The sequence below is a fragment of the Chrysemys picta genome, chromosome 2, assembly GCF_011386835.1.
Source record: "Chrysemys picta bellii isolate R12L10 chromosome 2, ASM1138683v2, whole genome shotgun sequence".
Lineage (NCBI taxonomy): Eukaryota > Metazoa > Chordata > Testudines > Emydidae > Chrysemys > Chrysemys picta.
Window position 1 is genome coordinate 131732079 of NC_088792.1, and position 15067 is coordinate 131747145.

General features: G+C 41.8%; 1 protein-coding gene across 3 annotated transcripts in view; it reads right to left on the minus strand.

The window, feature by feature from the left end:
- SEMA5A (semaphorin 5A) overlaps positions 1-15067 on the minus strand; it is a 635454-nt gene that overhangs the window by 460728 nt on the left and 159659 nt on the right. For all 3 annotated transcript variants that reach the window (XM_042859868.2, XM_042859867.2, XM_065584224.1), the window contains exon 2: positions 6424-6624. In XM_042859868.2, coding sequence (XP_042715802.2) covers positions 6424-6556 — 133 coding nt within the window. In that variant the 5' untranslated portion in view covers positions 6557-6624. The remainder of the gene's footprint in view (positions 1-6423; positions 6625-15067) is intronic.

Consider the following 15067-nt stretch of genomic DNA (forward strand, 5'->3'; position numbering starts at 1 on the left):
ACACCCTGACAGTAAATTTGATAATAGTGTAAGATGGTTTTTTTTACAAAATTAGAAATTAACCTAGAGTTCAAAGAAAGGCTATTTGGCTGCGAGGCCTGATTTCAGAGCTCTTTATTCCTCCTGAAGCACTGATAAACATCCCCAGAAGCTACTGTACTCAGAGCAACTCTTAATTATTATGATAATTTTTCACTTTCAGTTATCAGATTTTAGCAAGTGAATATGAAAATGATTATTAATTATTTTGTATTAAAATGTATGGAACTTTAAAATTTTATATATATATATATATATTATAAACAACCCCCCCCCCCCCCCAAAAAAAAACCCTCACACTTAAATAGCATTAAGGTTGCAAAGTCAAGTACTCAACAGTAAGGAAATGTAAGAATTAAGGTTTCCTGTTCAACCTTAATCCAGTCCCTTTGTGCATCTGCATTATGATCCGATCTGTAATTACATGGTCACACTATTTTTTCTACAGGACCCCTGCCTCATTCAGTACACAGTGAAGAACATAAGAACATAAGAATGGCCCTACTGGGTCAGCCCAAAGGTCTATCTAGCCCAGTATCCTACCGACAGTGGCCAGGTGCCCCAGAGAGAATGAACAGAACAGGTTATCATCAAGTGATCCATCCCCTGTCGCTCATTCCCAGTTTCTGGCAAACAGAGACTAGGGACACCATTCCTGCCCATCCTGGCTAATAGCCATTGATGGACCTATCCTCCATTGATGGACCTATCCTCCTTGATGGACACTGTTGTCTGTAGGACCTCTGTTTTATTTGTTGAAGATGTTGGAAGGTGTGTAGTAAATGATGCAGGGAATTGAAGTAAGCTAAAAGTCTTGTGGTTAAGGCATTTCACAGCTACAATTAAAGTAAATGGGAGCTGTGCTTTGAACAAGTAATTGTTACAAAATGCTAAATTCTCTGAAAAATCAGCCTTGCATCTGAAATTGGGTACCCAACATTAGTGTACATTGTTGACATTTTCTACCCCCTCACCTCACAGAGGTACTGTGAACATAAATTAATGTCTGTCCCTCTCCCTGTCTGCTTCTCTCCACCCCCGCATCCCCCTGGCTTCTGTCCCTCTCCATTTCCTCCCCTCCCTTCTCCTATTGACCCCACAGGCCCCAGCTATTGACTTTGTCCCCATCTGTATCTTTCCACCCCTGGTTCCTCTACACTCCTCCCCACCCTCTGACTTCTCCAACTCTGTCTCCCCCTTCTCCTAATTCCTCACTCCTCTGCATTTCAGTCAGGATGCTGCCTCCTTATCCTTCATGATCTCTGGGCTCCAGCAGGTGGAGCACTTGAAAGCCAGTCCCTCTGCTCTCTGTTTCTATGCCTGGTCCCACAGCAGCCCCTGGCAGCCAGGAGAAGCAATTTCAAGGCAAGTCCTGCTCAGCCCCTGCACTCCTAGAATGGATCATGCTACATGCTGATGGAATTTTAAGAGAATTTAGCTTTCAAACTCCAACAAGTTTCTACTGAGCATGTGGAAACCGAGATGGAAAAGTTCATCCAGAATGGCTAAAGTTTGGCAACGTTATAAGCAACTGAAAACAAAGTAATATAATGGCAGTATTGCTAACCTAACCTTCAAAAATCATGAGCCAGACCCCAAAAATAATGAGATTGATTTTTGAACTCCCTCCCTCCATCCCCAATTTGTGTATAGCAATTTAACAGTGTTAACAATTCTCCCAAATTTAAACAGTAACGTGATTTTGGCCGCCTTTGGGAGCTGTGGGTGGAGGACCCAAATGAGTTTAAATTATAAAGATGTATATAAAATGCTGCCTGATAGAAGCTTGCAGCTTATCCTCAAGCACAAAATATCTAAATAATTAATTCTGTTCCTACCCACACAACTGTCTGTCCCCCAGCCCAGCAATGAATTATGAACCCCCCAACTCCCAATTTTAACCTGTTGGTCCCACATCTGTCCCTTGTCTCTCATAAAATCATAGAAATGTAAGACTGGAAGGGACCTCAAGAGATATAGTCCAGTCCCCTGCTCTGAGTCAGGATTAAGTATTATCTAGACCAGTGTTTCTCAACCTTTTTGATACTAGGGACCTGCTTGCTGCCTTCCTAAACTGTATCTGGGAGATATCAGGCACCTGCACCAGTCCATGAATTGGCTGTTGAGAAACACTGATCAAGACCATCTATGACAGCTGTTTGTCTAATCTGTTCTTAAAAACTTCCAGTAATGGAGATTCCACAACTTTTCTAGGTAATTTGTTTCAGTGCTTTATTAAACTTACAGTTACGGAACTTTTCCTAATATCTAACCTAAAGCTTCCTTGCTGCAATTTAAGCCCATTGTTTCTTGTCCTGTCCTCACTAGATAAGGAGAACAATTTATCACCTTCCTCTTTGTAAGAACTTTTTACATACTTGAAGACTGTTATCATGTTCCTTTCTTCCTCTCCCCTCCCCTCCCCCCAGACTGAACAAACCCACTTTTTTCAATCTTTCCTTGTAGGTCATATTTTTTAGAACTTTAATAATTTTTGTTGCTTTCCTCTGGACAGTCTTCAGTCTGTCCACATTTTTCCCAATGTGTGGTGCCCAGAACTGGACACAGTACTCTAGCTGAGGCCTTATCAGTGCAGAGTAGAGTAGAAGAATTACTTCTCCTGTCTTGTTTACAACACTCCTGTTAATACATCCTAGAATGATGTTTGCTCGTTTTGCAACAGTATTACATTGTGGAGTCATATTTCATTTGTGATCCACGATCACCCCCAGATCCTCTTCTGCAGTTCTCATTTCTAGGAAGTCATTTCCCACTTTGTATTTATGGGAATGATTATTACTTCCTACATGTAGTAACTTGCATTTGGCCACATTGAATTCCATCCTATTTATTTCAGATCATTTCTCAAGTTTGTCAAGATCATTTTGGATTCGAACCCTGTCCCAAAAAAATACTCAACAACTCCCAACTTAGTATCAACTGCAAACAATATAAGCCATTATCCAAACCATTTATGAAGATATTGAATGGAACCAGACCCAGGACAGATCCCTAAAGGGACCCCACTCAATATGCCCTTCCGGCTTCACTGTGAACCATTGATAACAACTATCTGAGAATGGTTTTCCAACCAGTTATGGACCCACCTCACAATAGGTTCATCTAGGCTATATTTCCCTAATTTGCTAATGGGACGGTCATGTGATACAGTATCAAAAACTTTACTAAAGTTGAGACATATCACATTTACTGCTTCTCCCCTACCCACAAAGCTTGTTACCCCGTAAAAGAAGCATATAGGTTGGTTTGACATGATTTGTTCATGACAAATCCATCTTGTCTGTTAGGTATCACCTTTTTATCTTCTAGGTGCTCACATACTGATTGTGTGATTATTTGCTCCATTATCTTTCCGGGTAACAAAGTTAGGCTGACTGGCCTATAATTCCCTGGGTTGTCTTGATTCCCCTTTTTATGGATAGGTACCATATTTGCTCTTTTCCACTCCTCTGGGATCTCTCCCGTCCTCCATGAGTTCTCAGAGATAATCACTAGTGGATCAGAGATCTCACCAGCCAGTTCCTTAAGAATTCTAGGGGTGTATTTCATCAGGCCCTGCTGACTTGAAGACATTTAACTTGTCTAAATAATTCTTAACTTGTTCTTTCCCCCACTTTAGCCTCAGATCCTACCCAATTTACACTGATGTTTACTATGTCAGTTTTCCAATTACTGCTATCCTTTTTGGTGAAAACTGAAACAAAAAAAGGCATTTAACCCTTCAGCCATCTGCATTTTCTGTTACTGTCTTTCCCTCCTCATTGAGTAATGAGCCTACCCTGTCCTCGGTATTCCTCTTGCTTCCAATGTATTTGCAAAATGTTTTCTTGTTACCCTTTATGTCCCTAGCTAGTTTAAGTACATTTTGTGCTTTGGCTTTTCTAACTTTTTCCCTACATGTTTGTGGGTTTTTTCATATTAATCTTTCATAATTTGACCTAGTTCCTACTTTTTGCATGACTTCTTTTGAGTTTGAAGTCACAGAAGATCTCCTTGTTAAGCCAAGATGGTATCATACCATACTTTCCTATGCACTGGGATAGTTTGCTTTTGTGCCCTAAATGATGTCTCTTTAAAAACCGCCAACTCTCCTGAACTCTTTTTTCCCTTAGACTTGTGCAGTGCACTTCTGTTCTTCTTGCCGCTCACAGTATTCTTCACACCCAGTCCACCTGACCTGGGTGACAGTTGCAGGAAAGTCCTTTTCTCCTTCTTCCCAGGCTTGCCATGGTGTCACAGGAATGGAGCTGGGCCTGGAAGCAAGGGTGGGAGAAGCAGAGAGCAGACTGACCCATTATTCACAGGAGGAGAGGGGGGACAAAAGAGTGGAGCGCCCTGAGCTGTTCAGTACTTTCTGCTACCTCATGCCCCCTTTCCTCCTGTCAGAATGGGGTCAGCTACTCCTTCGCCTTCTCTCCTATCCAAAAACTCCTTTCACTTCTGAGAGGAGAGCAGAGAGATCTGCTTGCCTCCTGCAGCAGCCCTGATTGGCTCTTCTTGCCCAAGAGGCAGGGAAATGGAGAAAACAGTCAATCAGATGGAGTTTGCCCCCTGGCAGGGCTGGAAATCACTTGAAAGCTGGTCCTTCTGGAGATGATGCAAGACTGCGACTAAAATCATGTCACAAACTATGAATTTACAAGAGTTGGCAACTATATAATGGGAAGGCTCAGGTAACCTTATCTACAAGCGGTGCTAGAAGCTCCACTTGTAATATAGCTAGATTCTGATACTCACTCATACTGAGTAGTAATTTACTCCTTGTATAGTCCCATTGAATAAGGTACAATTTGATGTTAAAATTAATTTCTTTGAATCACAGTTCACCTTCAAATACTGGATTTCAGAATCATTTCCTCTATATCTTACCGGAATAAATACATTACATCAGATGTTAACAATAATTTATAATAATTATTTATGAAAATCCATCATTTGATTCATTATACTTAGCAACTGAACTAATAAAGCCTGTCAAAAGCCACTTTCTGTTCAACACACAAAGATTAATTGCTCCAAATTTTCCAAAAGCAATTTCTATAACAAATTTTGTTTTTCCAGAACAGGGTCATTGGTCCCAATTTATAAAGATTGTATGGTATTATTAGCATAATTACTTCAGACAACAAATATTTAAAATTAAATTCAGATGGTGATGAAACTCAATAAGCTAATTGTAAAACTTGTTGTCCACAGGGCTGCCATTTTTTTCCTGGTGCAGTCATTTTGTTAAGAATTACAATAAAAGCAGAGTTAAGTCGTAAGCCTAATGAGCAGGAGGTTTTAATAGCAATCACCCCATGAATCCAGAAAGTAAGTAATCAAGTAAACAATTTTGCAAACAATGCAGGGGCTCAACCCAGTGGATCATGTTGAGTGCTGACAACTCCGCTAGCTTGGATCCTGTCGTGGCAAATACTACTTCTACACTGAAAAAGCAATGCAACCAGCCTCCTCCCTACTGCAGGATGAAAGGGAGAGTAAGACCTGATTAACATGTATTCTGATTTATCTATATGTCACTCTCAGCACTGTAATGATTGCAGTGGTAACCAAAAGGACAGAAAGTGCAGTATTTACAGAAGGCGTGCTCATCCATTTTGTGTTTTAATTACAAATGAAAATGAGAGATCTAATGCTGTTAGCACCTTCAATGACACATTCAGAGAAGAACTGTGAGCAAAGTTTGTACACTTGTTTGTATTAGCCTGTCTGAGATGTATTTCATCTCGTTTCTGCTCCCTGCCTTTGTCTATTTAATTCAGAATTAGAGCTGTCCTATAAGATCTCCCAGACAGCATGGCAGATTTTAAGAACAGCAGAGATATTCTAGAGGCCTGACACTGACTGATGAGAATGTAGCAGTGTTCATCCTGCAGCTGAGGATGGTCAGATACATGTTCTGCTGGTTTAATAGTTTGTGGCATCACTCAGTGCCCATGCTGAGTAGCAGTGGAAAGCTTTTTATTTTATTATATTTTTAAACCATGTGAGTCAGTTCACAGTTCATGAAAGAGAGAGACTAACTGCACTGAAAAGAGTATAGTATAGTGAGGTCAAACACTGGGCAAGTTTCAACACAGAGCTCCGCCAATGCATTTTAATCCTTCTCGACCTTTAATATTGCTATCGTTCCAGACCTGGGACTTTTCTGAGCTGAAATTGCCAGTTGTACAATCAATCAAACTGTCTATTGATTTCTGGACAAATATTGATAGGCAACCAGGCAGAGGGCAATACATTCATTTTCACATGGTGCCAATGTGTGATATAAACAAAAACTTCCAGAAGTAAAGGGCTTGTGTGGTATTTTTTCCCTTTTTTGGAAAATTTGTTTGGAAGAGGAGGGGAAATGCTCCTTACCTTTATACATTATAACAGGGTGCTCAGATCGCTGGCACTGGGAATCTTCTGTAGCTGCTGACACTAAGATTCCTATGACTCCCAAACCTGCAACCAGCAATGCAACCAGACCATTTCCCTTCATGGTGGTCATGTCGTCCTCTGCACTAGTCACTTTTCCTTTAACTGGCAACTCTCCTTGTGTTCATGTGTGGAAAGAACCTGAAGAATGCAAAGAAAAGAATTCAATGACACCGAGGACGGCTAATAGAAAACAAAACAATCGGTTAGGTTTGAAATGGAAAATAATCCTTTGTTTTCCTTCCCTGTGGAGTTTGACTTCTCAAAAATGAATGACAACTTTTTGTAATTTTACATCAGAAAATTGTCAATTACATTTCCATGAACTTGGGAATTAATGAAAAAGACATGTTTTTATCTACCATTTGCATGCAGATAAATTTTGTTTTCTTGTATTTTAAATTTATATTTTTCCCACTTTGTGACATGTGCGGGAGGAGAGGTTTACACATATAACATTTTCTTTTAGAAGCAAAACAGCAGTATTTTCTTAAGTTAGAATATGCTATATTTATTAAATCAGCTTTAGAAACTATAATCCAAGCAGTCTTTTAAAACAACTCATGTAACCTAGTCAAATTACTTATGTGTTCTGGGCTAAACCATTCAATGCCAAGGCTATTTCCACAAAAGATACTGGAAATCAAGTTTGCACTCACAGAAGGCTCAATTCTGCACCACTCAAGTCAATAGGAATCTTGCCAGCAACTTCAATGGAAACAGACCCACAGTTTTCATCTGATTGTTTCCATGTGACAGTCAGATTTACTATCCTGCAGAACCCAAAGAAGTGTCACCCCCCCCCCCCCGCCAAAAAAACACATTATTTTCCAGAGACCTGCAGAGATCTCAAGGGCTGTACCAAAGTACCTCTGTGTTACCTCCTACCCACTGAATTCCATGGCATCCAGCTCCTAAAGAAATCATGCTCCCATGAGTTTAGCACACTGGCCATTGCCCTCCAAAGCTCTCTGAAAGTGGGTTTTGGCTGTGCTCAGTGAAGGGAGACCTAGTATAAGTTAATGCTGATGAGGTCAGTAGTTACACAAGGTATCCCCATAGGGCTGCGGGGAGGGATGAGATGCTACATTGTAGCCATTTTCTCCTCCACCACTACCCTATCCCAGCAACCTCCCAGCCCCCAAACCTTCTGGTGACTGACACAGAGCTGCTACTGCCTCACCCTCACTTAGATCCACTGCTGCTTGGTCCACTCTTCTCACTAAAGCAAAGAGGAGCATTTGCCCCTGTAGTGAGGCGGTATGGCTCCCCGCCGCCCCGGAGAGGGACAAGCCCATCCGGAGGCCGGAGTGGGCAGAGCTAGGGAGCTCTGAGCCTGCCCCTCAGAGGGTCAGGCGGCGACCCGGAAGTATAAAGGCTCAGCCTCAGAGCTCACTGGAGGGCCAGCCGCCGGGGAGGCCATAAGAACATAAGAACGGCCGTACTGTGTCAGACTAAAGATCCATCTAGGCAGTATCCTGTCTACCGACAGTGGCCAATGCCAGGTGCCCCAGAGGGAGTGAATCTAACAGGTAATGATCAAGTGATCTCTCTCCTGTCATCCATCTCCACTCTCTGACAAACAGAGGCTAGAGACACCATTCCTTACCCATCGTGGCTAATAGCCATTAAAGGACTTAACCTCCATGAATTTATCCCGTTCTCTTTTAAATGCTGTTATAGTTCTAGCCTTCACAACCTCCTCAGGAAAGGAGTTCCACAAGTTGACTGTGCACTGTGTGAAGAAGAACTTCCTTTTATTTGTTTTAAACCTGCTGCCTATTAATTTCATTGGTGACCCCTAGTTCTTGTATTATGGGAATAAGTAAATAACTTTTCCTTATCTACTTTCTCCACATCACTCATAATTTTATATACCTCTATCATATCCCCCCTTAGTCTCCTCTTTTCCAAGCTGAAAAATCCTATCCTTTTTAATCTCTCCTCATATGGGACCCTTTCCAAACCCCTAATCATTTTAGTTGCTCTTCTCTGAACCTTTTCCAGTGTCAGTATAGGCCAGATGCCTCCAGCCTAGCCCGCGACTGGGAAACCTCTGCGGCCCAATGTGTAGGCCAGGACTGGCCTGACTTGCCCTGCGCTCGCTACCCAGAGGAGTTGCCAGGCCTGCTGCTCGCCCACTATCCCGAGGAACCCAGAGGACAACACCCTGACCCAGGTACTACCCGAGGGGGAGTCTGGAAGTAGCCCGGGGGCAGCCGACCCTAGTCTGGCTGCAGCACTGCCAGAGCCCATGTCAGTGTTTTGGGGCCAGGATCCCCACTGACACAGTAGCAGGTCTTCTGCCGCTGCTAGGGCCCCGGGCTGGGACGCAGTGGGGTGGGAGGGCCTGTGTCCCCCCCGCCACCCAACTCACGGGTGGCAGTCTCCCCCGCTCCCAGGCCTTTTGGAGGCTTGGGCCTACTGTTATTGCTCAGCCCTGCCTGAGCTCCTGGCTCATTACTGTTTGTACTGTTACTGCTCAGCCCTGCCTGAGGGCCTGAGCCCCCAACTCATTGTTGCCCCACCCTGACCTAGGGCCTGGCCTCCCTATTGCTTGTACTGTCACTGCTCAGCCCTGCCTGAGCTCCTGACTCATCATTATTGCCCCGCCCTGTCACAGGGCCTGGGCTTATTGATACTGTTTATACTGCCGCTGCTCAGCTCCTGCCGGTGGGCCTGAGCACCTGACTCATTGTTGCCCCACCCTGACCCAGAGCCTGGGCTTACGGTGCTTATTCCAGTTACCGCAAGAGCTGCCGAGGGAGACTCCCGCGGCCGGACTAATTCCCCCCAAACATCAACTACGTGTAGTGAGCGGGTGTGGCTCCCTGCCACCCCAGAGAGGGTTGAGCCCCAGCTAACCTCTTACAGCCCCATACTAAGCATATCAAAGAAAAGACATTCTACTTTCATTTTACTCAATATATTGCTTGTGAAATTTGCCAGACTGACAACCCTGGCAGGATGTATTTTCTGCCTGTCCACAGAATTCTATATCACAGGCACCAGCAGGGCAAGGTGGCTCAGCCTACAGGTATATCTCTAGGCATGTGAGATTTGTTCAGTCTCCATGTTTAGTCAATCCCTGACTGCTTTGATGAGACTGCCCACAAGATTGCCTATTGTGATGATGTTCTAACAGTGAGAACACCTTTCTAATAAGATCTGGACAGAGATCAACAACTTGTTTTACACAGACCACCAAACAGTGATGACTTTCAGTCAGTACCCATTTGGGTCAAATTCAAGCTAGTGACCTACAAGTGAGAAGCCCCATATTACAGTAATTAATAATCCCTTGAAACATCCACTAACCACAGATTGTATTTTGTAACTGGCAGAATACTCACAACACTAAATGTATTCAGGATCAAATCCAATTCTATTAGATCTACCATACGTAAATATTCCAAGCACTAACAACTTAACACAATAACTCAAAGATCTTGTGCTGCAGGCAGCTTAACTGAGCCATTCACCAAAATTAAGCATTGGTGACAATGCTAAGAACTGGCATATAGCATGTGTGATTTCATTGAGCTGCTCTGCATAGTTTAATAAAGATAACGCATAAACGTTTCTGATTTATATGATACAAACCATATCAAACAAATACATATTTATGAAAATATCCTTCCTGTGATGTGCATACATGCATAACACCCATTATCACTAATAAGAGTTATGCACACATATCAAGAGAAGCATCTATCTCTCTGTGTGCAGTAAGCTAACTGTACTGTATTAGGATTTGTTTTATTTTTAAATACGACTAGTGGATGAACAGCAATAGGTAAAATTAGGAAAAGTTTGACCTCAGACTTTGGGGGGGAGGGGAGGGAAGCAAAGAATGAGATCAGACTTCAAAGAAGCATTCTTGCTGGTTTTAAAGGAAATTAAATAAGGGGGGAAATGTCAAATAGGGAGATACAGTATGGTTAAGAATAAATATCTTTAGCATTGTGGGAAGTTAAAGATCACAAATCGTTAACAGAATATCTAGATATAATTTATTTTATAAAAGTCTATCCATCACATGTCTTAGACATTATTTAATCATGGACTATTGATACAATTAACATTTGTCACCACTGCATTGTAAGCATATTTTGGTGAGCCTACATGAGTACATTTGTTTCTTTTAAAAAGGAATTAAATTCACTCTATTATCCCTAATACAAAGGCATCCTACAATAAAATTATAACAGAGTATCCCACTACATTTGTGCAGCATTTAGCAGAAATTATTTTTAAAAGGACAAACCATATAATTTTAAAACACTTTGCAACCTTTTAGAAATAAATGAAGATCATTTTAAAAGATACCTTTAAATTCATGCAAGCAAAATCATTCCAATCAAATTTTTCACTTAGTTAAAATGCTTACGGTAAGTGGAAGTAAAAACACTGATTATGTTCAAAATCATACTTTGTTAGAAATAAAATTCTAACACAGGCCAGATTCTATGAGGTGCAGAGTGTCTTCAGTTCCTCTGATTTCAGTGGTAGTCTGAAAGCATTCAGGACCTTTCAAGAAGCACTAAGCATCTGTACAGGACAGGACCCTAGTTGTGTTCCTCTCAAAGACATAAATCACTATTCTGACCTGGGCTGTATTCCCCAAACCTTCGTCTCAACAGGATTTTTTCTGAGGAAAGAATCCATAGCATTTTTTTAAACCCCAGCATGCCGGTTTCACTATATCCACCATCCCAATGCACCTGCTAGTGGATCATGGCTGGTGATACCATACAGGAACATGGCAACAATCCAGTTTAGGCAAGGAAGTGAAGACTTATGTGGAAAGCAGACCTAAAACTTCTGCATTTACCAAACATGCCATGAGATCTTTCATGAACAGAAATACTGTAATCAGGCCAAAAGTTTTAGAGCCTTATCTGAAAGATGGTTTGACCAGCAACACACTGTACTCTACCAATACACATTATCATTAGTTGAGTACACATTCATGGGGAAGAGCATCCTAACTGAATCACCCACACTATTTCCTGCAGGATTCTAGTGTTCTTAAGAAGCTTGCTCTCTATGTGCTGACAAAGTCTAACCCTAATTAATTTAGATCACAACTGGAGATAGTATAGCTGCAGACATAACTGAACTGAACTGGTTTTGAACAGTCAAATTTAGCCTCTTTGTCCAATTGCTTGCTTTACAAGGAAAATGTAAAACATGTAGTTTGAACTAAACTTCACTCATTTCTGGTTTGTTTGCCCTATGGTGCCATGTTTTGATGCAGCTATGTACTCACTGATATTCCTGTTGCCCATGGTCAGCAATATTTGGTTACACTTGTTTCAACATGCTTTTCCAGAGAGATCATAATCATAATACACAAATCTAGGGAGTATGGGGAATACATAGGATGAACTGAAAGTATTAGTACACACACTAAATTATGACTTCATTGGTGTCACAGAGACTTGGTGGCATAAATCTCATGACTGGAATATTGGCATGGAGGGCTATAGATTGTTCAGGAAAGGTAGGCAGGGGGAAAAGGAAGGTGTTGCATTATACATCAAGAATAAATAAACTTGTTCTGAGATCCTGAAGAAGGCAAGAGGCGGACCAGTTGAAAGTTTCTGGGCAAAGATAAAAGGGGCAAAAATAGGAGTAATGTGATAGTGGGAGTCCATCATAGACCACTAAATCAGGAAGAGGGAGTGTATGAGGCATTTCTAGAACAAATTAAAGAAATATCCAAAATACAAGACCTGGTAGTAAGGTCTTAAATATCTATTTAAGATAGAGGTGTTAAATATCTATTTTGCTTCAGTCTTCACTAAAAAGGTTAATGGTGATCAGATACTTAACACAATATTAACATCAAGGGAAAAGGAACACAATTCAAAATAGGGAAATAACAGGTTAAAGAATATTTAGATAAGTTAAATGTATTAAAGTGGCAGGGTCTGATTAAATTCATCCTATGATATTTAAGGATCTAGCTGAAGCAATCTTGGAACCATCAGCAACTATCGTTGAGAACTCATAAAGACTGGTGAGGTTTCAGGGACTAGAGAAGGTCACATAATACTTATCTTTACAAGGCGAAACAAAGAGGCCCACGGAGTTGTAGACCAGTCAGCCTAACATGGATACGTGGAAAGATACAGGAACAAATTATTAAACAATCTATTTGTAAGCCCCTAGAGGATAATATAGTTATAAGGCCAATATGGATTTGTCAAGAACAAATTATGTCAGACCAACCTAATTTACTTCTTTGAAAGGTTTACTGGCCTAATGGTAGAGGAGATGCAGCAGACATGATCTATCTTGATTTTAGTAAGACTTTTGACAAAGTCCAACATGACATCCTAGGGAAGTGTGGTCTAGATGAAATTACTGTAAGATTGGTCCACAACTGGTTGAAAGACCATCTTCAAAGAATAATTATAAATGTTTTGCTGTCAAACTGGGAGGACATATCTAGTGTAATCCTGCAGGCTTACTCCTGGGTCCAGTACTATTCTCTATTTTCATTAATGAACTGTATAATGGAGTGAAGAGTATGCTTATAAAATTTGCAGATGACACCAAGCTGCAAGGGACTGCAAGCCCTTTAGAGGACAGCATTAGAAGTAAAAATAACCTTGACAAATTAAAGAATTAGTCTGAAATCAACAAGATGAAATTCAATAAGGACAAATGCAAAGTACTACACTTGGGAAGAAAAAATCAAATAAACAGCCATAAAATGGGGAATAACTGACTAGGTGGTAGTACTGCTGAAATGGATCTGGGGGAAATAGTGGATCACAAATTGAATATGAGTCAACAATGTGATGCAGTTGCAAATAAGGCTAATATTCTACAATGCATGAACAGGAGTGTTGTTTGTAAAATATGGGACATAATTGTCCTGCTCTACACAGCACTTGTGAGGCCTCAACTGGAGTGCCATGTCCAATCCTGGGTGCCACACTGTAGGAAAATTGTGGATAAACTGGAGGGAGTCCAGAGGACAGGAACAAAACTGATAAAGGTTTAGAAAACCTGATCTATGAGGAATGGTTAAAAAAAGGGGGGGGCATGTTTAGTCTTCAGAATAGAAGACTGGGGGGGGGGGGCAATAACAGACTTCTAATATGTTAAGGGCTGTTCTAAATAGGACTGTGACCTATTGTTCTCCATGTCCACTGAAGGTAGGACTAGAAGCAATGGGTTTAATCTGCAGCAAGGGAGATTTAGGTTAGATATTGGGGAAAAAATTGTAACTATAAGGGTAGTTAAGCACTGGAGTAGACTTCCAAGGGAGGCTGTCAAATCCCCATCAATGAAGGTTTTTAAAAACAGGCTGGACTATGTATAATATGTATAATAGGATCCTATTATACATACTTATACATGTAACGTGTACACATTACATGTATTGTATAATAGGATCAATCTTGTATTTAGGGGGGGAGAGATAGCTCAGTGGTTTGAGCATTGGCCTCTTAAACTTAGCATTGTGAGTTCAATCCTTGAAGGGGTCATTTGGGGATTTTGTTGGGGATTGGTCCTGCTTTGAGCAGGGGGTTGGACTAGATGACCTCCTGAGATCCCTTCTAACCCTGATATTCTATGACACTAAGATTATTGACTTTAATGTATTTATTCATGGTAGTAACTGTACTGTCCATTCAGACTGCTCACAGAAATGGAAATCTATACAAGATAGGATAAACTAAACAGACTTTTATAACAAGACTTTCAAATACACATTCTGGTCTCAACAGCCCAGCCAGTCTCAGACCCACTTCCTGTACCTCTCTTAAAGGGGCAATGCACCAGTTCTCTAACTATGCATGAATATAATACATCTCCCTGTAAACAAAAATAAGATTGGGATGCCATACCTAATATTCCTGCTTAATATTCCACTCTTTGGGTTTAAATATTTTCCATCTGGAGTGAGTGTTACTTCTTGTATTCCGAGTCACTGATAACTTGCAAGAAAATGATTTTGAATCCTTATGAATCAATGTCAATAAAGCACAAGATGGGGTATCAGTTGGTGTCCGCTGTGAACCATCAAATCATACCAGGGAACAGAATGACCACCTCCTTAAACACCTATCTATAATGTGTAGGGGCGGGGGGGAATCAATGTGATCATGGGAGACTTCAATTTGACTGACATATGCTGGAGGCCTCATGCTGCCAGTACCAAAATACTCTTGGTATTTTGAAATATTATACTAGGGTTACCATCCGTCCGGGTTTCCCCGGACATGTCCGGGTTTTTCAGCTTTAAATGGCCGTCCGGGGGGGATTTCTAATCAAGTAGAAATGTCCGGGATTTCCCCCTTCCCCTCATGCAGAGTGCGGCGCGGCTGATTGGACGCCTGGCCTGATTGAAAGCCGCTCGCAGCCACTAGGGCCTCTAGCAGCCAGAGTCCCTCCCCCGCTCCCTCCTCCCCCACAGAGCAGCGCGGCAGTGTTTGAGTCCACGTGGAGCCTGCAGCTCTCCCTCTGCCTGGTGAGCGCGGGGGGGGGGGGAGAAAGCAGGGCAGGCGGCGGGGGGGTGTAGAGGCTGCAGGGGCAGGGCAGGCAGGCAGGGGGCGCAGAGGCT